Source organism: Sebastes fasciatus, chromosome 10 (assembly GCF_043250625.1).
Source record: "Sebastes fasciatus isolate fSebFas1 chromosome 10, fSebFas1.pri, whole genome shotgun sequence".
NCBI classification, from domain to species: Eukaryota; Metazoa; Chordata; class Actinopteri; order Perciformes; family Sebastidae; genus Sebastes; species Sebastes fasciatus.
In genome coordinates, this window is record NC_133804.1 from 15,691,870 (window position 1) to 15,716,326 (window position 24,457).

At 39.5% G+C, this 24,457-nt stretch overlaps 2 protein-coding genes across 6 annotated transcripts in view; both read right to left on the reverse strand.

The window, feature by feature from the left end:
- The window catches only part of arhgef6 (Rac/Cdc42 guanine nucleotide exchange factor (GEF) 6), a 29,422-nt gene extending 16,160 nt beyond the window's left edge, over window positions 1-13,262 (reverse strand). For both annotated transcript variants that reach the window (XM_074648478.1, XM_074648476.1), the window contains exons 1-9: window positions 12,982-13,262; window positions 11,488-11,571; window positions 9,128-9,212; window positions 4,077-4,198; window positions 3,541-3,745; window positions 2,727-2,779; window positions 2,270-2,364; window positions 1,905-2,000; window positions 935-1,057 (exon numbers count right to left, since the gene is read on the reverse strand). In XM_074648478.1, the coding sequence (XP_074504579.1) occupies window positions 935-1,057; window positions 1,905-2,000; window positions 2,270-2,364; window positions 2,727-2,779; window positions 3,541-3,745; window positions 4,077-4,198; window positions 9,128-9,212; window positions 11,488-11,571; window positions 12,982-13,146 (1,028 nt within the window). In that variant the 5' untranslated portion in view covers window positions 13,147-13,262. The remainder of the gene's footprint in view (window positions 1-934; window positions 1,058-1,904; window positions 2,001-2,269; window positions 2,365-2,726; window positions 2,780-3,540; window positions 3,746-4,076; window positions 4,199-9,127; window positions 9,213-11,487; window positions 11,572-12,981) is intronic.
- Window positions 13,263-16,187: 2,925 nt separating this feature from the next.
- rbmx (RNA binding motif protein X-linked) lies at window positions 16,188-22,315 on the reverse strand. Of its 4 annotated transcripts, none has more exons than XM_074648482.1 (9): window positions 21,998-22,315; window positions 21,779-21,904; window positions 19,143-19,249; window positions 18,897-19,059; window positions 18,642-18,791; window positions 18,374-18,488; window positions 17,813-17,941; window positions 17,624-17,733; window positions 16,188-16,815 (listed from the first exon to the last, which is right to left on the reverse strand). In XM_074648482.1, the coding sequence occupies exons 2-9, from the start codon at window positions 21,885-21,887 to the stop codon at window positions 16,499-16,501; spliced, it is 1,200 nt and encodes a 399-aa protein (XP_074504583.1). In that variant the 5' UTR covers window positions 21,888-21,904; window positions 21,998-22,315; the 3' UTR covers window positions 16,188-16,498. The 4 variants fall into 4 exon arrangements, with proteins under 4 accessions (XP_074504583.1, XP_074504584.1, XP_074504586.1 ...); XM_074648483.1 differs by having other exon boundaries at window positions 18,648-18,791; window positions 21,998-22,309; XM_074648485.1 differs by having other exon boundaries at window positions 18,648-18,764; window positions 21,998-22,288.
- Between the last annotated feature and the right edge of the window lie 2,142 nt (window positions 22,316-24,457).

Sequence of the window (24,457 nt, forward strand, 5' to 3'; positions counted from 1 at the left end):
ACTTTTTTCTGAAGTAAAATTATTGACTGTTAATAGTAAAACTATTAATACCGCACAGTAAAAGTCCTGCATTCAAATGTTTACTTCAAGTGAAGAGTGAAAGAGGGGCATTAGCAGAACACTGTACTTAATGTGGTGGATAACTTTCAATTCTAATATGATGCCGAATAGTTTAATGAATACTAAGACATCATATTTTAATTGTAACCAGTAACATTTCTCTAGCGGGTAAATGTAGTACTACAATGTATTACTCTGAAGTAGAAGTACACAGTAAGTAGCCTACAGTTGAGTTGCATCTTGTGACCCCTGCTGGTTTATATCATAGTTTGAAGGATGTTGTCAACTACTACAAAGGTGTAACCTTCATCAGTTGAGAGAATCTACCACCATGAGGCACATTAAAGTCAATTAAAAGCTTGAAAATGAGGCTAAATGACATAACACAGTGGTCATGTGACAGCAGGGTTATTACATTTGCATTATTCATCCCAATTCTCAAAATATCTTCATGATTCAGAATAGGGGTGTCACAATATACCGGTATTGACGTTTTCCATGATATCATTTTAATAATACATATTCGATAATACTGTGTAAATAATCCAGCACCTTTTAAATAATTCTATATATAGTTATGATTACAGACTCTCTCCACCTCTCTACACTCGCCTTTTGAGTGTAATTAATTTGTCAAAAAAAGAGACAAAACGCACAATAAACAAAGTTAAAGATGAATTTGACTGATAGCATTATTATTCTATTTTTTTTTTAAATATAGATATCACAATAATATCGTTATAGTGTTAATTCTTTTGGATAATCGTGTATTGAAAATCTGATATAGTGACAGCCCTAATTCAGAATCAGACTTTTCTTTGTTGTGGTAGTGAATGACTGTGGTGTGCTGTTCTGTGTGCAGAGGCTGACTGACCTGTGGTCAGTGAGGATGCAAACAGCTGAAGGATGGCTGGAACAATAAGCCAGGTACAGAGTCTTGATCTGACACAACAGGTTTAAATAGCAGCCCGTCACTCGCTGCTGGCCCTCCGGGACTCTGCAAAGACAGAGAGACAGACGAGGTTAGAGAAGTGAGAAAAAAAAATGGTTGGGGAGAGAAAAGAGATATAGGAAGAATCAAAAAGAAACTATTGCTGTGATGATATACTGAATAATTTCCCAATAACTGAAAATCTGCCATTATTCAGGGTGTCTTAAATTTCATCGTGTCAGAGATGTTTTTACTAACAGGTAGAATATAAAGGTCTGAAACCTGGCACAATACAGGTCTTCAACTGATTTAACCGTCTTTAACTTTAACTGACAAAATCGTCTTAAGATTTCTTAACCATTCCGAGGCCTCAAGCTAAACTGCTAGAGTTTACAGTATTTTAAGATTTGCACATACTTCACATTCCTACCGGCCATTTTCCAAAGCATACCTTTGTCTAAGGCAGCCATTTGTTTCCAGAAGCTTTGGATGTCAGAATGCACCAACACAATGTGTGTAAATTCACAACTTTGAGAGGAATGCATTAGGCTGTAGGTTCACTATGTTGTATTACAAATTTCAAACATTATCAGTCTCTGCAAGTTGGTATCAGTACCATGAAGAAATAAATAGGAAGAGACGTCTGGGAGGAAGGAAGTGATTGCAAAAATGTAATGAAGTATGGTATGCTTTGCGGAACACTTGGCAGTAAAGTAGTGTGCTTGCAGTGTTGTAAATGAGCTTCTGTAAAACATAAATGAAAACTAGAATGTTCTTCTAAAGGCTTTACATTATGTCTTACAAAACAAGCACAGCAGGGTCCAACCAGTGGTCTCTACTAAGATAAGTTAATTGAATAAAACTGATCAAACTACAATGAGTTTCATGGATGTCCGTGTCCAGCATGACTTACTTGGTGCAGTCCTCCAAAGCCACACACAGTCCCTGCTGGAAGGTGAGGATCTCCTCCAGGTTTCCACACAGGGTGGCGCTGTCTGCACTGCTCAGCCTGAATGTACACATGTTTAGAGTAAGCGGAGAGAGTAGCGATTGTCCTTCAACATGCACGGTGAAATAAAGTATGCATTATCATCAATTACAATTTCAGTAAATTCAAGAATATTGACTTATTTCTAAAAAAACGTTAATTTCATATGTAGAATAAATTGTTTTTCGATCATCCAATTAACCAAAGAGGTTTCCCTGATGATCCACATTGCTCTCTGCCTTAGATGATGCATTAATGGATCTGTCACATCTCCTTGGCGTTGCTCTTACTTGTCGCTGGCTTGCAGGGGTCGTAGATAACAACTCAGCACTGTTTGTAATTCTTTGACAAACTCCCGCTCGTGTTCCAAGATGTCCTGTACCACCTGCAAAAGCAACATAATCAGCTGAATATTTCATGTTGGCAGATTCCAGGAAAGCAAAAGTAAACTGTTCAATATAATAATCAGAAAAATCTGGATGATTTTTGTCTTTATTCGTTCACAATACTTCATCGGCACTCTGGTTATCTTTAGTTTCACTTCAAATGTGAGAAAACAAAGTGATGCCGTGCTGATAGACTGTTGTTTAAAAATGGAGAAGTTACATACAGTATTTGTCAAACTTTAAAAACAAGATAGCTCCACAATGTATGAATTTCTGCTTTATGTATTATTAAGATCTACAAAGCGAGCAAAGTGACATAAAGATTAAATATTTTCACAAGTACGGCACAATTTTGACTCACCACACTGTAGTAGTTCTTGGTCAGCTGAGTTCCTTTAGGAGACACTGGCTTCTCTGTAGAGGAGATAAGTAAATAAGTAAGAGTTCATTCATAATAATCATCAAAAAGATAAAAAAATTAAATAAAAAATAATTTATAGTGAATATCCAGACAGTAATAACCATTGCAGTTTGGGATTTTTAACACCCAATTGGTTGTATGACTCCGCCAACCAGTCAAGTGTCAGTTTACATCCATGTCTGTCCAAAATGTCATCCCTTTATTATTTTATCCTGTTAGACATTTGTGTGACATTGTCATAATTAGCATAGGAATTCTTGACTTATGGCCGAAAACTAGTTTTGTGAGGTCAGAGTAATCTTTGACCACCAAAATCTAATCAGTTTATCCATGAGTCCAAATGGACGTTTGTGCAAAATTTGAAGAAATTCCCTCCAGGTGTTCCTGAGATATCACGTTCACGAGAATGGGATGGATGGACGGACAACCCAAAAACATAATGCATAAAAAAAATTAGACAATTTCTTTATACAAATAATGTTAAAGATGTCATACTATCCCTCTCTGACCAGGAGGCTAAACTAGGTTTCTAGCTATTATCTATCTAGCTATCTATCTATCTACAGAGCAGCCACTCCATCATCATACTCTACTATAGCACTATCATTACACTTCCAAAATAAGGCATTAATACAAATTACTATGCAAGTTTAGTTAAATTCATATGTTGTACATTATATGAAACGCTTGTATAATAAAGTCCTTTTGAAACATGCAGCACCATCCTACTCCGGAATGGATGATCCCAACTCACCGCAAGTTTTGATCTCCCGGACGTAGTTGCTGGGGAACCAACCCGACTTTCCGTTGATCGTGCCCTCCCACCATCCTCCATCCTCCTGCCGCATCACATGGATCAAGTCTCCTTTATTGAACGACAGCTCATCCTCGTTGTTCTGCTTGAAGTTGAAGCGGGCCTTCACCATAGTCTGCCCGCCTCCACCGTTCTCAGACATCTCCTGTTAGAGGGTACGGTAAACACAAACACAAATCTCACTGGGGCTTATCAGCGAAAATATACGGTGCATTATAAACAAAAATATTCAACCAATCTTTGACCTGCACATTTTGCTTAGTATGAAATGTTTTGTGATATATTATTATTCATTGTGCAGGGGAATGCAATGTGTAGTCATCTGAGGTAAACAAACACTAAATGATCTGACAAATTCAATGTAAAAAATTTACGAAATGTGGAAAATCAAATTGGGGGTGACCCAGTTTCAAGCATGAGAAGTGAGTAGACAACAGAAAGACAGAAAGTGTAGATGTGTATAGAAGGTACCATACCACTGATTTGGATTGTCTGCGCAGAGAGCCTTTGGATTTGGCGGAGGAGAGTGTGTGTGAAGATGTCGACTGACTAGGAGAGTGGGCACCGGACTGCGAACATGACCTCTCAGCAGCACAGTCTATGGACACACACACAGAGGAAACACGCTTTTACTTTGGTTACATTGATGTTTGAACCTATGACTCGCTGGCCTTGTTCTCATCAGGTGAACAACTTCACCAACAACACACACACCACCATCATCATCATCATCATCATCATCACAGTTGACGCAGGTGCACATACTTTGGGGGCTGACAACATGATGATAATTCATGCGAGTATGGTCCATTGCTTTGCACAGCCCCAGGATAGTAAATACACACACACAGGCTGCACATTTACAATGCCTGATAGAATCATATGACTTAACCAAAACTGGCACACAGCTACAAAATAAGATGAAACAGCTGTAAGAAGAGAGGCACTATGCAGTCTTCAGATTATAATATAAATGACTCAGTGATCGCTCATACTGTCTATGTGTTAGTTCAGCAAATACGTTCATTCTGACTACTTGTTTACACATATTTAAGGGGAGACATGACAGGTGAATGATACTATGTATTACTTACATTAAGACAATTATTTTTCTATTACAATTTTTCTTAAATGTTATGTTTAAATATGCAAAAGAGGCATTATCTTATTAAATATGTGCTAATTTGCTTACATTTTTAGAACAGAAATGTGAACATTGGATAAAGCCAGGTTTCAAAATTGTTGTTTAATTTTGTTGACATATTAGAGCGAACGTTTTTTACAGAGGGGATTTTGAATATCTCTTTTTATCACTCCATAATTCAGAAAATATTGTCAACAGCCATTTAAAAAAAATCTATTTTCGTCATGTTTTTAGGGATATAATGTTCTTTAAATCAGACTATGAATGATGTATGAACAAACCCCTCTGTAAAAACCTTCAGAATATAGATGGGGATGAAATTGGAAAGTTTGGTGTATGTAAGTGCTACTGAAGCGGAGATTTCTGGCTCAGAGTATGAGGAAAAACCTCATTTTGAGAAATCAACTGTTAAAGATATGGATTGTAAAATTCGATACATTTAGCTGAACACTACAGGTGAATTTAACTGATATCAACATGAAACCTCCCCAGTTGATTACTGGTATTAAGACAATTATTTTTTTGTGTTACAAGTTTTCTGAAATGTTTTGTTAAAATATGCAAATGAGGCATTATCTAATGCTGAATTTTGGTGACTTTAGGGGAAATCTGCAGATGCAAATAGACTAGTGCTGTACCGAATACCATTTTTGGGGTATTTGAAGCTTCGCGGAGCAGCACGGCGGGGCAGGCTGACATGTTCTTCTGTCTGTCTGTCTCCATTTCCACCGTTTGAGTGCCCGGGACAGTGCCGCTGTACACCGATATCTGACTGAGAATAACTAATAATAATTCATGTTGAATATGAATAATGAATAATGTTGTAGGATATCCGTATTTCAAAGGCTATTTTGGGATTCATACATCATTAAAACGAAGCATTCAAATAGTGATTTGGTTGAATACCATGGCAACGGTAGAAGCTTAGAAGCTCCAAAGCATTCGTGTCAGCCCTAAAATAGACAAAAGTGTAGAAAATGAACACCTAAATGTGAATTTTGGATGTTTTTTATTTCTACTAGTCTGAAAGAAGACGTGTTATGGAAGCAAAATAGCCCAAAAAAAATGTATCAGTGCATGACAAATTATGTTTTTGCCTGTAGTGTCTCGCCTTAACAATATTTCCTCCAACCCTGTCTGAATCTGAAGTGCAGTTCAGTGAAAAAAAAAAATTCTAATTTATGTTTCTCGACACTCAGCCCGTCTACGGTGTCATCGCTGAGCCGCTGCAGCAGAGGAGCGGTGATTTAGGGTCAGTAGCTGCCATCTGTCCTGCAGCGTGAGTGCAGTCCTTGAGGTGCACTGACAGAGGCATCAATTGTGTTGCCAGTACTCACTTGAAAAGTGACACATGGCAGCCCTGCAACCTCTCACACGCTAACAAGCAGAAACACACTAACTGAGGAGGAGTCGCCATCAAATGCCAACTGGATGCCAGCCAGGTCCACTGTCTAATCCGTGTGCAAATCACAGGAGAATTAAACATCAATAACAGTGAACCATTAGCCTCATAACCTTTAATTCAGATCCAATAAGTAGTTCAACTATAAAACTGACAAATGATTTAGCGCACTTTCGCTTACAGGCAGTAAAATGCACTATGGTAACACTTTGTGAAATCTTGTTTCATCATGTAGAACATGTGGAATGTTTGTTAAGATGGAAAAAGGCTGGATGTTCCCGACTGCTTTCCATATGCTGGGACTTCAGGGAGGCCTAACTGATATATGATGAAAAGCACACTGAAGGCAGCAGGGTAGTCCACATGTACTGCAGGTGGGGTTCACGGATCCCCACATGCTACTCCCGACACACACAGAGAAGCCTAACAAGCCCTTCTGTCAGCTACGCTCTGTGGTTACCAGAGTTATATTTGTACCCAGGCTACATTCAAAAGCATTAACCCTAAACAAACATCCATCCCGAGCACAGAAATAACGTCAGGAGCAAAGCCAGACTTGGAAGAGGATCACGAGTAAAAACACAGAGAGGCCTCTTATGTTTGATCATATCAACTAACTTGTGACTAATCCACCTCAAATCATGTTCACTTTTTTGAAGATTGGAGAACAGCTGCTGGGCATAGCCGGCCCATAACAGATTTGCATATCAAGCAGCGCCGGAGTGCAGACGGTGGCTTCTGGTCCACATCCCACACTGTGGCACGCGTCCTCTCCTTCATTTAGGTGCACTCAAAGAGATTGATCGTGCATTAACAAAGTCATAGTAAGGGGAACATATCACCAAAGGAAGATAATAGTGTTGAAACAATTAGGTGACTAATTGATGGGTCAAAAACTATTTAGATAATGAATTAATTTAGTCATTCATAAAAACAAACGTGCCAAATATTTGCTAATAGCTTCTAAAAATGTGAGGCAAACTGTGAAGGTAATTTCTTTGACAATTTCCTGACATTTATACATTAGACTGTAATCAGAAATTAAAATAATCATTAGCCAAAGCTAATATCATGCTCCATCTTTACTTTCATTTAGGCACTACACTGTTTAACGCGCGTTTTCAAATAGCCTGGAACGTTATGCATTCATCATAAAGCATGCAGAGGTGGCAGATTGATCCAAAAACGCTGACTAAATAATTCTGCTGCTGGTTCACCCGTTCAGTGCCCCCAAACAAGCCTCTGGAGCAAAGGAATTAGCCCCAAACTGCTATGAGGTCTGCTGCACTGCGAACCATTTTATGCTGTGTCCTTATTGAAGAAATGCTCTTGAGAAGGGTGTGTGTGTGTGTGTGTGTATGTGTATGTGTGTGTGTGTGTGAGATGCACTCATATTCCGCCACATAATGCATTTCACATCATTCTGAGCTTAAAACGAACAAAATGAGGAGATTATTCAGAGTGTATCGATGGATGCACATGACTAAATATGGCACCCAGCATGACTACAGGCACACACTGCCATGCCAGCTGCTCAGGGGTAACAAACTCTATCATGATTTACAAAAGGCTGCATGGACAAAGACCACCATCATAGCACATACATGTGGGAAAAAGGCATCACCTGCTACTGCTAATATGTAGCTACATGCACTGTTTTTCACTATCCAAGCTTGTTTATTGAAATGTTTGCATCAAGTGACAGGGGAGGGATGAACACTGAAGAAGCATTTTGTGTATTAGCGTAATATACAGACTTTCATTGTAACGCACGTGAGACCTATTACTACTACTAGTGCTGGGCAATATGACGATATATATCATCAAAACAAAAAACTTCTATATTAGGCCTGTCAACGTTAACTCGATAATAACATGTTAACGCAAATTTGTTTTAACGCCACTGATTTCTTTAACGCATTAACGCAACTTGTGATTTTTAGGTTGTAGCAGGCTCAGTTTTAAAGCTAGAGTGAAGATGGTGGTATCATATGAAACTAGAAAACCTAATGAATCCATTGGTACCAACGATGTCAAACTAGCTTATCGCAAAGGAGGCTAAATAACGCTACAAACTTACGCTAAATGTTGTCAAGGAAAAACTGGCATGGCCATTTTCAAAGGGGTCCCTTGACCTCTGACCTCAAGATATGTGAATGAAAATGGGTTCTATGGGTACCCACGAGTCTCCCCTTTACAGGCATGCCCACTTTATGATAATCACATGCAGTTTGGGGCAAGTCATAGTCAAGTCAGCACACTGACACACTGACAGCTGTTGTTGCCTGTTGGGCTGCAGTTTGCCGTGTTATGATTTGACCATATATTGTTTATGCTGAATGCAGTACCTGTGAGGGTTTCTGGAGAATATTTGTCATTGTTTGGTGTTGTTAATTGATTTCCAATAAAAAATATATACATACATTTTTATAAAGCAAGCATATTTGCCCACTCCCATGTTGATAAGAGTATTAAATACTTGACAAATCTCCCGTTAAGGTACATTTTTAACAGATAAAAAATGTGCAATTAATTTGCGATAAATTGCGCTCAACTATGGAGAATCATGAGATTAATCGTGATTAAATATTTTAATCGATGGACAGCCCTAGTATATATATATTTTTCTATATTGTTTATATCACGATATAGGCTAGGCCTATATTTATTTAATTTTTCTCTATAATTTCACTTAAAACTGTTATGTTCATTTTGCACTCAAGTTCTTCAAATGAGAAAATACTTTTCATTTGTCAAGTATTAAATGCAATAGGCTTTACAATGTGGTTATTTCATATAGACCAGATAACGTGCTGTATTGTGATATTTATCATTATCGAGATATGAAATGACCTATATCGTAATAGAAGATTTTGGTCAAATCGCCCAGCCCCAACTACTACTCACTACTATTTGTTATCAAGCAGTCCCCAATATGAGAGACTTGAGGTACAGAAAGAGACAGACTGCATAAATCTTACCTTGTGTGGCAAAGTTGACTGCCATCAAAGTGGTCAGCACCTTTCCAAAACTCTCACCAGTGTATAAACACTCTGGTTCAAACCCCTGGATGGAAAAGGAACAGAGAAGATGGCATCAGACCAAAAAAAAACAAAACCATCTGTTCAAACAAGCTGGAATCCAACAGATGTGGAAGAAGAGTAGAAGTTTTTCGACTGATAGCACAGATCTGAGCCGTAAGGCTTGTTAAGTGTACACAGAGAGGCTGCAGCCCAAACAACAGAAAGACACACACACAATTAAACACATACAAGGATTTGAATAAGCTCATAACAAGACAGAGATAAAAACTGACATGTTGAACATGACCTATATTCAGTTACTTAGTGGTTTGTAATAAAAACAGACAGAGTGCCAGACTCATTTGCGATTCGCTATACACACACACACACACACACACACACACACACACACAAACACACACAGTCACGCTGCTTGCTCATTCTGTCTCAGACAGCTATCTGCTTTCCTCCAGCAGATAAGGTTTCCCATTTTAAATAAAACATCTTAAATATAGAGTTTGAGTAGTACGGCCTTGGTGATGAGTTGTGTTCAACCTCATCCAGAGATAAAGCAAGTGTGACCATTACATCTCTAGGTCTGGGAGCAGCCTAAGGGTCGACATGACTACCAAGATTTACTGCTATTCATCAGCAGCAGCTAGAAGACACCGCTATGCATAATGATTTCGTATCACTGGTTTTAAAAACAGAAAATACTGGGAAAAAACAATTACCACAGACAAATTGGAGTACATCTTACATCACAGTATTGATCAGCAACAAACTGTTGCTGGTACTGACATCTTGACCACGGTAGTTTCAATGAGTAGTGTTATGAATACATGTTACCCTGAATAACTGTAGTAGTGTGTAAAATCAGAACAGATAAATCATCTAATGCAGTTTATAACACGGCAAAAACATCGGTGGACTTGAGCAGTTATTGGGCGCTTCCTCTTTCTGCATCTCAGGGCAGAAGTGAAAGCAGTATGACTGCTCTCTTTGTGCAGTCACAGGACAAACAGGCCCTATATGCTATGGCGGAAAAAGAGAGAAAATGTTCTCCAACCATGATCACATCACTGACCAAAGGATGGGTAGGGCTCGTTGTAGCGCCACAGACTTGATACATTTGTGACAGAGGCTCTCCAAAAACTACTGCCCATGAGCTACTGGCTGGCCGCAAAAGGTCTAATTATGGGCTAAGGCAGGGATGGTGGATAAAAGCAAAGGGGACCTCCCAGACATAACAAGCCAGCTGGGCAGAACTACTGAACCACTTGACTTTGCAGTGAGCCAAACTCGCTGACTCAATTAGCTGTTTAAAGAAACGAACCGATGTGACTCAAGACCAGAAAGGATTATTTATAAAGCTGGACGAGAAATTACTGTCCAGTGTGGCAGTCACAAACAGGCTGGTACAGAGACAGGGAAAACTCCCAACATCTGTGAATGATTTGCCTCTTTCCAATATTAGGACAATTTTAAAGCCCTTACACACCATTTCTCTTTGTATGCCCGGGTAGGATGGTCTGCCTTTATCCAACCGTAGACTGAACCACTGGTGTATTCTTATTTATAATGCTATTCTTAGTCTGCTTCCTTCTTACCTATTCGGATCTTCAAAAAGAGTACGGGAAGTTACTGTCTTCGCTCCCAGGACTTGATCCTACTAACTGTCCCCAAAGTTCGCACTGAGCTGAGAAAAAGGAGCATTCAAGTATGCTAATCGAGAGCTGGTCTCACACTGAATGTTTTTAAAGTGTTTCTAAAAGAGGAAGCAAGCACATTTGTCTGTAGATGTTTTGTATGCTGTTTAATGTCATACCTTATGACTCTGTAATTTGTCTGGGTTATGTTTGTTTTATGTCTGCAACTGTGTAACTGTGCCGCTGCCTATCTCTGCCAGGACACTCTTGGAAAATAGATTTTTAATGTGAATGAGTTTTTGCTCCTGGTTAAATAAAGCTTAATTGAATAAAAAAATTGTTTTTAGCAATGCACTGTAAACCCTGTGGATTGTTTGAAACCTGCAGCAACAAAACAAATAGCAATGTCACTGCAGTATAATAGACAGAGAGAGAGGGGAATTTAAAAAGGAAGTGCTGCAAACTAATTTGTGGCCATTTGAAAGCAACTAGTCAGAACAGTTCCCTTCCTGTCTGGTCTGTGGGAGTGACTGACTGGCTGAGCATTGGACGTGTGAGGAAAACATAATGCCAGCAGCTGATCACAACACAAGCAAAGACTGTGTTGAAGTCTAATCTGTAAAACTGCAGTAAAGAGACACTGAAAAGAAACTAACTTAACAGACTTACCTCCACTTTGAGGGACGAGCATCCTCTTAAAAACTCCTTGATGTTGGTGATGCAGTCAGCTTCAGTTCTCGGATCCTGGCAATACTGAGCACACAAAATAAATATATAAACACAAACCACCTCTTAAAGCCTGTGACAGACTGGCATCTGACACATTTAAGCACTTATATAACGCCGACGTTACATATTGAAAAGTAACATTGTTCTAGATTTATCCGAAAACGTACAGTAACTAAAATAACTGTGGGTTCTTCCTACAGTGCGTCTCCTTTCCTGCATACATAACCATTAAACGCCAAAACAAGAAACCATCAAAGCAGCCAGATTTAACCACAACATCCGCTCACTTTCAAAACTTTTCAAAATAAAGGTCTTATTAACAGTCGCGTAGCAACGTTCGAAAATTTAATATTAAATTCAATTAAATAATAATTAAATATTTGTTTCGCTGCTTGTTAAGTAAAGTTTTAAGTGAGTAAACTATTATTTTTTAGAGCAATGTATGACTACCACAACAGAAAGAGCAATAAGATAGTTGCTCTTTAAGTACATCCGCTCACTTTTCAAAATAAAAGGTCTTATTAACGGTCGCGTAGCAATGTTCAAAAATTACAAATGTAAAATGAATTTAAAATGTTTTTTCCGCTGCTTGTAAAGTTAAAACTAAAGTGAGTAAACTATTCTTTTTTTAGAGCAATTTATGACTGCCAAAACAGAAAAGAGCAAACAAGGTAGTAAAATAATACAAGAGAGAAGTTACTACTTCCGGTTTTATTCTATTTCAAAAGCAAGGACTATAGAAAGGAGGCTAAATCACGCGTCATGAAAGCGTCATACCTCAAGGGGTATTACACATGCGCAGTAAAATCTGGCCGCAATTGAGTTACACTGCGCATGCGTTTTACCGCCCACCCAAGACCCATGACCCAGCCTCCTTCTATAGGCCTTGTTTTATTCTAGTTGAAAGTGGGAGGTCGCACCGGGAAGAGCCTTTTTCTAGGAGGAAGTGACGAACTGTCCTTTGCAACTGTTATTTTGTCATTATCAACTTTGTCATCTCAACAACTAAAGCTATGAGCATGTAGTTCACGTTGGTTATCACGTCAAAAAGTTTCCTCTTTGCTCCATCTCTCCACTATAGTCTGTGTCCGATGTTTAACGCACTCTTCCTCCCTGAATTTGTCCTGTTTTGGTGGGTGTTCAACACCGACTACCATGTCAAGAATGCGGAACATTTTCCTCCCCTTCACAGGAAACCACATTATTGAACTCTATATATTTGAAAACTCAACAAATGCAGCTCTAATTCAATGCATTATGCGTCATAAACTTCACAACTCGAGTACTGTGAAGCTACAGACATTAAAGGCCCTGCAGCAGCAGAGAGAGAAGTTCTTCACGGTAGCATTTTTTCCGTCAAACCCCTCCCTCTCGACCTTTCCTTTCACCGTCGATCATTTGTGCATTTTGTTGACTCAAGTTAAGTAAACTTACCTTGGGTGTGAAGCCAGGTATGAGCCGCTCCGTGAGCTTGCACAGGACGACCCCATCCTTCAGCGAGGTTTTCAGAAACTCCTCCGGGTCCGCTATGTTCTTTTTAGGCGAGCTGAGCACTCCTAGTGATATTAACCACGTTACGGTCTGCTCCTCTGGATTCATAGCTCCACTAAGCACGCATTGCTATAGAGGGAAAAAAAACACAAAACTGGCGGCCTTGTTCCTGTATCAATATGCAACTCACATCCGCACTTCTGCTAGAAGTTAAGAAAAGGAGGCGGTGGGGGGGAAGGACTGAGCTGTTTCTACACGCAAAAACTGATGATCACCCCTACTGGCAAATAGGCACCTCAACAATGCACTCTTTCCTCTGCAAAGTTAGCACATGCTGGCACTTTCTCTCTGATATTATGTTACAAAGTTAAAATGCAGCAATGATCAGGAAGCGCCACCAGGGAAGTGATTATCTGACATGCATCAGCATGTTTCGCAAGAGAAAAAAATGAACCATCTACTGTAGGAAGAGCTCATGTGATCAGTGGGACTGGTATGTAAACAGTCTGCTAACATTTATTGTAGTTTGAGATTATGATCATGATGAAAATTTGGTCATGCATGAAGTACTCTGACAGCAATACAAGCTGTGGGACTATTGCTGTGGCATTTATGTAGACTGAATTGTTTTTTTATTGTGTTATAAAGTGATTACAAAACAAGTGAAGACATGTGCAGGGACATATAAAAAAAAGACCAAAATATATTATATAGAGAAAGACAAATAAAGTACAAAAACAACATAAGTTGATAAAAGCAGGTTGAAGAATGTGTGTGTGCGTGTGTGTGATGTGGATAATGGGTGTCTGTTTAGCATTGAATGAGGCTAGATGGTCATATATGACATAGCTACTCTTAAACACATATACCATGTATATGCACATATCTACATGTAGACTGAATTGTGATATTTGCAGGAGTAAACATTGGACTGCCTCAATCTATAAAAAAAAATTAAAGTAAAATGTAAGCTGCTCATGCTTTATGCTGGTTTGTCACCATTAGAGACGCTTCAGAATCATAATGGAGGTAAAAAAAAACATGTGTTATGAGCCGGTACAACACCTAACAAATTCAGGGAAGCATTGTGCTAATTGCATTCTTCTTTCATGACAAGACAAAACTGAGTGAACAAAAGGTCCTTTTAAAGTCTTTATTGAAAAAGGAACACTTTAATTTGAAAAAATCTTCAGCCTGTGTTCTTCCCACTTTCCGACACGCATTTCCACTAGAAGAAAGGATCCAACCAGCTCTCTCGACAGACGCCTGTGCCAGCATCTGAAAGAAAGTAAACATGACAAACAACTGATTACATAAACAGTTTATTTTCTCAGCAATAGAGGCGAATTCCCGCCCCTTCCGGTGGGGTGGACCACCATGGGACCTTATTTCGGAAAAAAATATTAACGGTAGTCAACGGCAAAATACAAATATTGTTTGGTCCCGTTTGATTTGCACCATGAATCACACCTGATGTTTTTCAATTTAAAAGATCATTTTGCAAATCAATAAAGTTGCAGTTTGTTGTAAAACTGTTGGAAGATTAGACTGTGAAACTACGTAATTAGGAAGACTACACACCCCGAAGGTCACGTACGTGACATCTCTCACACTGAAGTTACGATGCCTGTGTGTTTCATACTTAAATGTACTCTCACGAGCAACGAGTGTTGCTCGTTCTTTCACTCCATGGCTGAGAAAAAGACCAGGGGTTGCTGGATGAACACATCAGGTAAGATATTGTTTGATTAGTGCGTGGAACATAGCTAAGTTATTTAAGCTAGCGTTGGGGACGTATATCGTGCGAGACGAGAGATGTAGTTCACTGAGCAGTTTCACACAAAACTAAATGATTCTACCACAAACTGAGACTTTCTTAACTTGCAAAATTATCTTTTAAATTAACAAACATCATATGTGTGATTCATGGTGCAATTCAAACGGGATCAAAAAAATATTTGTCTCTCGCTGTAGACTACTGTTCATATTTTTTCAGAAATAAGGTCCCATGTGGAACACTGCCTCTCTATAAAGTCCACTCACTCACTTGCAGCATTTTGTATGCAAAAAAACATTTATTTTGCAAAGAGCTTGTCGTAAGTGCAGCCTGGTAAACATACCCGCACTGGAGCACTGTGGTTTCATTGGTCACACAACTTGAGGACACAATTCAGGTTAAGTTGCAAGGGCAGTTAGTTGCCTTGGAGGGGTGTTCATCCTGCAACGAGAAACATAAAATTAACATGGTGACCTTCTCTTAATCATGTATTCATAAAAACATCTGAAAATGATTTTATAGTCCTTGGTCCGACAGCGAATTTGCTTCAGCGATTGTTTCCAGTTTGGCCGTTGGCACGTTGGTGTTCTTCCAGGAGTCTCCATTGTTTGGATTGGCATGCTTGTGGAAAAGGCTTTGATATGAGAAATGGCTCTTAATTTAAAAATGGCTTTTAGTTTTCACCAAGAAGTAGTTCTTACAAATACTTGGGCCATCTTTACTTAAGATTTAAAAATGCACTGTTGCCAATCATTTTACTGAGGGTTGACGATTGGTTTGGCAAAAAGGGTCACTTTGAAGGCTCAGTTGGCAAAATGGCATTTAGATTTTCATTGCTGAAAAGGGACGAAACTTCTTGGGATGTTGCTGCACTTTTGACAATGTTAGCTGGTGAAAACGGACTAAAATGAACAAGGCACATTCAGTTGATCTCCTTTTTTTTCCTTTTGTCCTCTGAGGCAAAAGTTGTCTTGAGTATCACCCTTTGAGCGGAGATTGCAATACAGGACAAAGAGAAACGCATTTACAGATGAGAAACAAAGAGGTTTGCTTTGCTTACCAGCTCTTGACTACCAGTCGAGTTGCATTTGGTTGTTGTTGCCTTTGGTTTTGTCGTTGCATGCCATCAAATGGCTCTAGGGTGATGGATCCATTTCCAAGGAAACTACATTGGAACATTTTGACAGTAACATTTGCCTAATCCTTGAAAACAGTAGCGTCCAGTGGATGGCACATTTGTGTTAGGAAGGAACTCAAGTCATGAGCAGAGACTCACCTATGCTTTGCACAGAACGTTGTAAAGGAGATCATGTTGCAACTTAACATTCATGTTACGGTCTCTGGTCTTGTTTTGAAAATCGATGAGCAGTGGTCAAGGTACAACTAAAAGCTTTATTAGAGTAGGAAAGCCAGACTGATAGGGCATTGCAGATTCCAACAGCACTGAATGTACAAAAACTAACACTCACTTGGTAACTGTACTGTTACATGAGCAAGAGAAATACTAAAAAAAACAACAACTTTTACACATAAAAAAAACTGGAAAAGTCAAGATACAGGTCAACGCTAAGCTTCCACAGATTTAGACATGGCTAGTTTGTGTTGTTGTCAGGTTTCTTCCCAAACACTTGTTAACTGTGCACGGAGACTAATGTTTGCTTTAGTGTGATTTCCAAGTCCAGTTCAGTATCTGCTGCGAGCCATCCCTCTATCAGGTCGATTGCCACCACGACCGCCGCGTGGCCCTCCACGGCTTGAGCTGCTGTACGAATCACGAGGAGGGTAGCCTCTCTCGACAGTGGGAGCCGGGCCCCTCTCCTGCCTGCCCATTCGCTCACCACGGCTAGGTGGGTATGTGTCACTCCGACTGCTGGGGTAACTGTCACGACTGCCATAGCCATCCCGGGAACTGCTGCCATAGTCATCGTAACGACTGCTTCCACTGCTCCCACCATAGGATGGTGGGGGGCCCCGTGAAGGTGGGGCGCTGCGAGAGTTACCTGCAGGGTCAATGGGTCAGGTAATTGGCAAGGTTCAATTTATACATTTTCTTGCACGGTGAAGTGCTCATTTTTTTGCCAATAGAATTCATTCTCTGACAAATAAATTCAATGGACGACATGTTTAAATGTCCCATCATGTTATCGATCTTAAGTTTAACATGGATATTTAGTTGATACGGGCAGTAATATATCCAAGCACAGGGAATAAATGGGCAGTGTTACCCATTTCAGCATGCCATTGATTTGAGAAGCCATTTTTCCTTTTAGAGCTCCAAGTGTTAGAACTGCAGGTAAGGACGAGGTTTTCAGAGTTGTCTTGATGGTTTTTTTTGAACGGTACTCCTTGAGGGAGTGCTTTGCTAGGCAACACATACTGAGTGGTCAACGGATGTTTCCAAGGACTTTTTTGGGGTTCCTTGTGGTTGCAAACTCTCTGGGGTACATTAAATACTCTGCGTTATTTCTGCATGATGTTGCCACAAACAGATTCTTTGGCCGAATGCAGCGGTAACATGGACTGATGTGTGGACACAGCTTTTGAATAGAATTTTGTTTTTCACTCGAGATGCCAATGGTCATACATTTCTACTAGCTTGACAATATGCAACTTGGATTGCAAGCTGGGGGTGCGGCAAAGGGAAAGAAAAGAGCTTAAAGAGGCTGACTGAAATGCGGTTTCCTCTGCAGCATCTTGTGACTGGAGATTGCGGTAGTCAATGGTATGATTTGGTTGGTTATTTGTGCAGCTCTTCTTTGTGCCACAGTGGTTATCTGTCGTCATTACACTCATGGAGTTATATCTTACCGTAACCATCATATGAATCTCTGTAGGAGCCGCCGCCGCCGCCACCACCACCACTTGAACGATCCATGTAGCTTCTGGGTTCCCGGCCTCCACCATAGCTATCGCGGTCACTACATTACAGGAACAATTGTTATTTGAGGACTAGGTGGGATCCAATCTCAGTCTTTAACCTTTTGTATGAACTCATACCTGTATCCTCTTGACATTGAGCCATAGTCATCTCGGGAACTGGAATTGGTGAATTCTCTGTATGAATAGTCTCTTTGAGGAGCTCCATAGTCCCTTGAATCTCTGGAATTATAATCCCGACTGGAGTAGCTGTGAAACATAGCACAATTAACTGCAAAACTGTAATCATGATATGTTAAATATATTATATATGCTTTCTTGCCTAAAATCTATACAGTTAAGTTTTCTATTACACTAAATTGGAGTTTTATCTTCTCAGATACAGGACAGCTCCGACTCAGCTCCCCATGAGTATTCAAATAAAAGTAAAGTAAGAGATCTAAGCAGTATAAGATATGAATCTGGATCATATCATATTTTACTCTGGAATCAAATATTTCTCTACAATGCCTATTTTCATTTTAAGTTAACAAAACTTATGCGACAGTTAGTATATAACAAAAACGCTATAGATATGTCGGAAACAAACACTTCAACTACTTTTGTTTCCGCTCCACAAAACCTGCAAAAACATGGATAATAGTGTCATACCACTGTATAACTAAATATGAAATATCCCACCTATCTTTGGAGTTGTAGTTGTCATCTCTTGGTGATGGATAATCATCCCTCCTGGACATGGAGTCTCTGCGAGCAGGGGGTGGACCATAGGGATCCCTGTCCCTTGACATGGGTGCTGAAACACACAAAGTAATGACAAACATTCTCATTAAGCACTATATAAGCCCAACATGCACGCAGCCCATCTGGGTACTTGCAGGAGAGCTAGATGACAAGTGAAAATTGGAGGCTACAAAATGTGTTGGAAGTGTACACAGCGAGAACTCACACTTACTTCCGCTCATGGGACCAGATGGGGCCGACCTCTTTGGTGGGGGACCTCCGTTACGAACTGGGGGTCCTCTCTTCATTGGAGGGGGACCTCTGGATGACATCCCTTTAAAGAAGGGTTCTACATTCCCTGAATTATCATAGTAGTCTTTTCACAGACAAGAAATGCAAATATTAACACACTAGGCTCCCAAGATGCATTACAAACAGTACATTCAATGAGAATATTTTATTATTGTTCAAACCAATTTACCTCTGGATGGCGGGCCCCTCATACCAGGACCGCCCCTGGAACCACGGGGGCCTCTGGGTGGACCACGACTGCGGGAGTGCATGGCTGGAGGTCCTCGTCTGCCAGCACTCTCAAACTGAGGCTTTGTTGCTTGCTCCACTTTGATAGGCTTGCCATCAAGAGACTGTGGTAGAGGAGTTACAATTAAAAATCACAACTTCAAGCAGATTTTCTTAAAGATTATGGCTGATTTAGGATTGTAATTACCTTTCCATTCATCTCACGTGCTGCATCCTTTGCATCAGACGGGCTTTCAAAAGTAACAAATGCGAAGCCTCTTGATTTGTTTGTTTCGCGGTCTTTCATCAAAAGAACTGAAACGAGGAGTGAGAGGAGAGCTTGTGACTGATAGTTTAAACTGATTGCATTATTGTATGACAAAAACATCAACCAGAATCTATCTTGCAAAAGTTTCAGTTGAACAAAAACAGGCTCTTATCACTACCCCCATTTTGCTAACTGTAACCAAAGTTCATTGTTTTCGGTTCTAACTAATGTGTTCCCTTCACGGTTGAAAGATTCTTATTTCCTGCTGCAAGACAAGAGTAAACTTCACTGGCTCCCTGTGCGTTTTAGGATTGATTTTAAGATTGTATTATTGACATATAAATCATTAAATGGGCAAGCTCCGACCTATCTCTCTGATCTTTTAAAACCACATCTTTTATCGAGGACCCTCAGATCAACTGACCAGTCGCTTCTGACTGTCCCAAGGTCTAGATTGAAGCTCAGGGGTGACCAAGCCTTTGCAGTTGCAGCTCCAAAGCTCTTGAACGCTCTGCCTCCACATGTTCGGCTGTCCCCCCACACTGCCTGTTTTTAAGTCAAACCTCAAAACGCACTTTTATTCCTTGGCTTTTGGCTCGGCATGAGAGTTGACTATTTTAATCCTTTTTCACTTTCCTATTGGTCTTAACGCTTTTATTATTTTAATGTCCTGTTGGTTTTAAGTTGGTCTTAGTATTTTATTGTGTTGTCTTTATGTTTTATGTATAATTGTACAGCACTTTGGTCAACTTTTGTTGTTTTTAAATGTGCTATTTAAATAAATTTAGATAAGATAAACTTAGTAGTAAAACAAGGTCCTTAGCTCAGAATAAGCTTCATGTTAAGTGAAGAGAAAATTGGGACTGCAGTGAAGGGGAAACTGAGCTTGTGATTGATTATTAAATATGAGTATCAATACATTCACAGATTCATACCAACTAATTCCAAAAATGAGCCTAAAGGTCATTCACCCCCTCCCACAAAATGAGAAAAGGCAGAGATTTGATGCCTTTACGCATTTTGCTGTAACGTTACATTAAAAAGGCAAAAACTGGAGAATTTCAAGAATAACTGAAACAAAATGTTATCTAGTGTTTTTTATTTTGTTTCTCTCTTCTTATTATTTATTTGTGGATACTCTCCCTGTGTTGTATTCTCTACAATTTGAATTGTATGTATCCATGATTGAGAATCAGTTAGGTCCTTTGTGGCTGTCTGTGTGTATGTTGTTGTCAGGTATGATTGATTGATGTGTTGTGTCACAGGTGAGTGTTGTTCAGAAAAACAAAAAATAACTTTCCTTGTATAGTGACTGTTCTATTGATTATTGTCAATTAATAAAAAGACCTTTGAAAGAAAAATGTTATCTAGTGTTTTTGAAAATCTTTTTATTTTATTTATTATCTATATATTTATTTTCTGTTTGTGTGTATCTTCAATTTGTTAGAGGTGAATGTAATGGCAATTTTCATATCTGCAGTTTAACACTGTACCTTTAGATAATCTCAGGGCCTCACATGTTCAACTTCGTCACCATAAGACAGTGACCTGACATTTTAGTTCTCTGTAACTGCAAACAACAGATTGCTGAAATACTTGTTATGTCTTGTGATGCTCTGTTGTCTGCTGTGTGCTGACGCATTGATACACTTTCTATCCTTCTCTTCCTTTCTTCTTTGCACTTATCTTCATGTTATGCTTTAAATGTATAAATACTGACTACTCTTTGTATTCGGGGCTCACTTGCCACAGTCCACAACAGGTGGCTGTGCTCGTGAGTCCATCTGCAGATGTTTTAGTTATTAATGTATGCCTTTTTATTAAATTCACTGAAAGACAAGTTGTTACGTTGGTTTGTGTCTTGTTTTAACAGAAACTGCCACCACATGACATTTAACTGTTTAATTGTATGATTGATACTGTGAAGTTTCTGAAAATATTTTTATTTAATGTATTATTTATTTTCTATATATTTATTTTCTGTGTGTATTTTCTGTGTGTTTCTAAGTGTATCTTCGTTTTGTTAGAGGTGCCATTTAACTGTTTAATTGTATGATTGATACTGTGAAGCTGTATATTGATTTTGGCCCTGTAAGGGAAAAGTTAAGAGAGAAAGGGGTGGGTGTGTTTGGTATGTTATGTTTGTTAAAGTAAATCCTGTATTGAACATATTGCATAATAATGCTGAGGTTTGTATAACAAAAAAAAACAATAAAGACATTATTAAAAAAAAAAAATGTATCTAGTGTTTTTGAAGATCTTTTTATTTAATGTATTATTTATTTTCTGTTTAAGTGTATCCATTTTTTTAGAGTTGCCATTTAACTGTTTAATTGTACGATTGAAACTGTGAAGCTGTATATTGATTTTGGCCCTGTGAGAAAGGGAAAAGTTAAGAGAGAAAGGGGTGGGTGTGGGGTATGTTATGTTTGTTAAAGTAAATCCTGTATTGAACAAATTGTAAAAATAATGCTGATGTTTGTATAACAAAAAAAAACAATACAGACATTGTTAAAAAAAAAATTATCTCGAGAGTTAACCACGGTACAAATGTCAACCAGTAGTTTTGCTCTCACCTTCCACAATCCTGCCATATTTGCTGAAGTACTGCTCCAGGGCCTTCTCGGTGGTCTCGGTGTTCAGTCCACCGATGAAGAGCTTCCCTGGTCGGTCTGCCTCTGCCATGCTGCGAAATCCACCACCTGGGTCACACATAATCAGTGGAGACTTTAAGCATTTGCAAAAGGTTAGCATGCAGCGTTGCATGCGCAGACATGCCTGTGTGATGACTGTACCTTGCTGCGGCTGGAGAAAGTCTGTTGAATGCGCAAAATGGCGATAAACGTGCAAACTAGTTTAGCTGGTTACTCGACTAACGCTAGCTAGCGAGAAGTCAATCTACTAACAGCGGGCTTTACTAATGCCTACACGCTACTTTAAAAACATAAAAGAAGCAATAGTGCTCTGTAGTTTGTATTAAGTATGCAAGCAGGCAGCCAGCTGTTCCCAGACTGTCCTGTTTCGTTGTTTTGTGGAGCAGCTAGTGCGCAACGGCAACGGTTCTTCCTCGCCCTTCCTTCTTCTCCTTTTTCTGCTGCTGCTGCTTCTTTGGTGTTTATTGGCGGTTGGCAAACCAGCTTATAGGCGCATTACCGCCACCTACTGGACTGGAGCGTGGAGCAGTAGATTGGCAGGGAAATAAAAAATAAAATTAAAATAAATAACATAAAATAAATAAATAACAATAAAATACAAATTAATAATAATAACAATAATAATAATTATTAAATTCTCTCCATTATTCCTGTTGCCCTTAAAGGGACTGTTTGTAACGTTTTAAGCGTATAAATGTACCGGGTCGGGACACAATAATAATAATAATAATACATTTTATTTAGTGGCGCCTTTCTGGACACCCAAGGACACCTTACAAGGATCAGTTTAAAACACAGACAGATAAAACAAATAAAAACAACAGGACATGACAGAGACATAATTGTACAGACACATAGGATGGGTGCGGATGAGTACTATAGAGAGTAGGCCAGTTTAAACAGGTGGGTTTTGAGGAGGGATTTGAATGATGTGATATTGTCAGACTGCCGGATGTGTGGGGGGAGTGAGTTCCATAGCCTGCGTGTGGCCGGAGCCTCTCCTCCTCTGCCTGCTTGCCTTCACTCAGACAGCGCGCGCGCATTCTCGCTGTCTCCTCCACCTCTAGACGTGAACGCGCGCTCAGCTCACTACACACTGCAGAAGAGTTAGTTTAGCTCTGAGAATATCTAGTGAATGTACACTGGACTGTGGTGGCAGTTTTCTGTTAAAACAAGACACAAACCAACGTAACAACTTGTCTTTAAGTGAATTTAATAAAAAGGCATACATTAATAACTAAAACATCTGCAGATGGACTCACGAGCACAGCCACCTGTTGTGGACTGTGGCAAGTGAGCCCCGAATACAAAGAGTAGTCAGTATTTATACATTTAAAGCATAACATGAAGATAAGTGCAAAGAAGAAAAGAAGAGAAGGATAGAAAGTGTATCAATGCGTCAGCACACAGCAGACAACAGAGCATCACAAGACATAACAAGTATTTCAGCAATCTGTTGTTTGCAGTTACAGAGAACTAAAATGTCAGGTCACTGTCCTATGGTGACGAAGTTGAACATGTGAGGCCCTGAGATTATCTAAAGGTACAGTGTTAAACTGCAGATATGATTGAAAATTGCCATTACAGGACATTTTTGCAGAAATAAATGCTGCAGCTCCTCCAGACCAACAGAGGTTTTCCGTGTCTTGTGAAGTGACGAGGCTCCGCAGAGAGAAACGTTATCAGCGGCACCCGGTCGGAGACGGTAACGTTTCTCTTCCTGCTCAGCCCCGGCACCGACCCGCTTTTCCTGCTCAGGTGACACCGGAGGCTGAGCAGGAAAAGCCAGCATTGATTCATGGAGAGACCTTCGTCTGGTCAGCTAACATTACTGCCAAGCAGGTGAAATATAGAGTGATATTGTGGTTTTAGCTGCCGTGTGACGCCTCACTGTTTTGGAGCGATGCTTGTTCATGTCTATTTAGAGCGAGCAAGCGCGAGCCTGACGCTGACTTTCGTTGACTTTACGGCCACAGGTGTCGCTGCTAACAAGCATTTCTGAAAGTTGCAAATAGTCCCTTTAAGTATTTAATTAGAAGATTGTGTACTTTCTTAGATGTCTTTCCTGGCAGATTCTTCATTGGAATATTTCCATCATCTACTCCTGATAGCAATTCCCTTCTTTCTTTGTCATACTTGTTGCACTCTATAAGAACATGCTTGACACCTTCCGGTTAATTACAGTGCGTGCATAGTCCAGTTGGGTGCTCGCTTATTCTATGGAGTGATTGGTTTAATCAGGTATGTCCTATTTTCAGACAGGAAATGACCATCTCTTCCCTTGGGCTCCCGCTCCGTATCCTACCAGCTCCTACATGTTTCTGAAATCACTTAAGTCCCAGTATTCTTGCCAGGTTTTGTGCATGTAGTCCTTAATGATAGTTTTAACCTCTTGGAGGGCAGAAGTTGATATTCCCCATTTTAATGCACTACTGTCAGGATATAGTGACCATTTTATAAAAAAATAACTTTTTTAATCATATTTGCTCCAATTCTACCCACTGCTGCTTTAACAATGCATCATAATTTGTAATCTATGTTTTGTATGTAAAATCTCAATCTGCAAGGTAACTCAAAATTTAACATTAGTGAAGTCTAAAT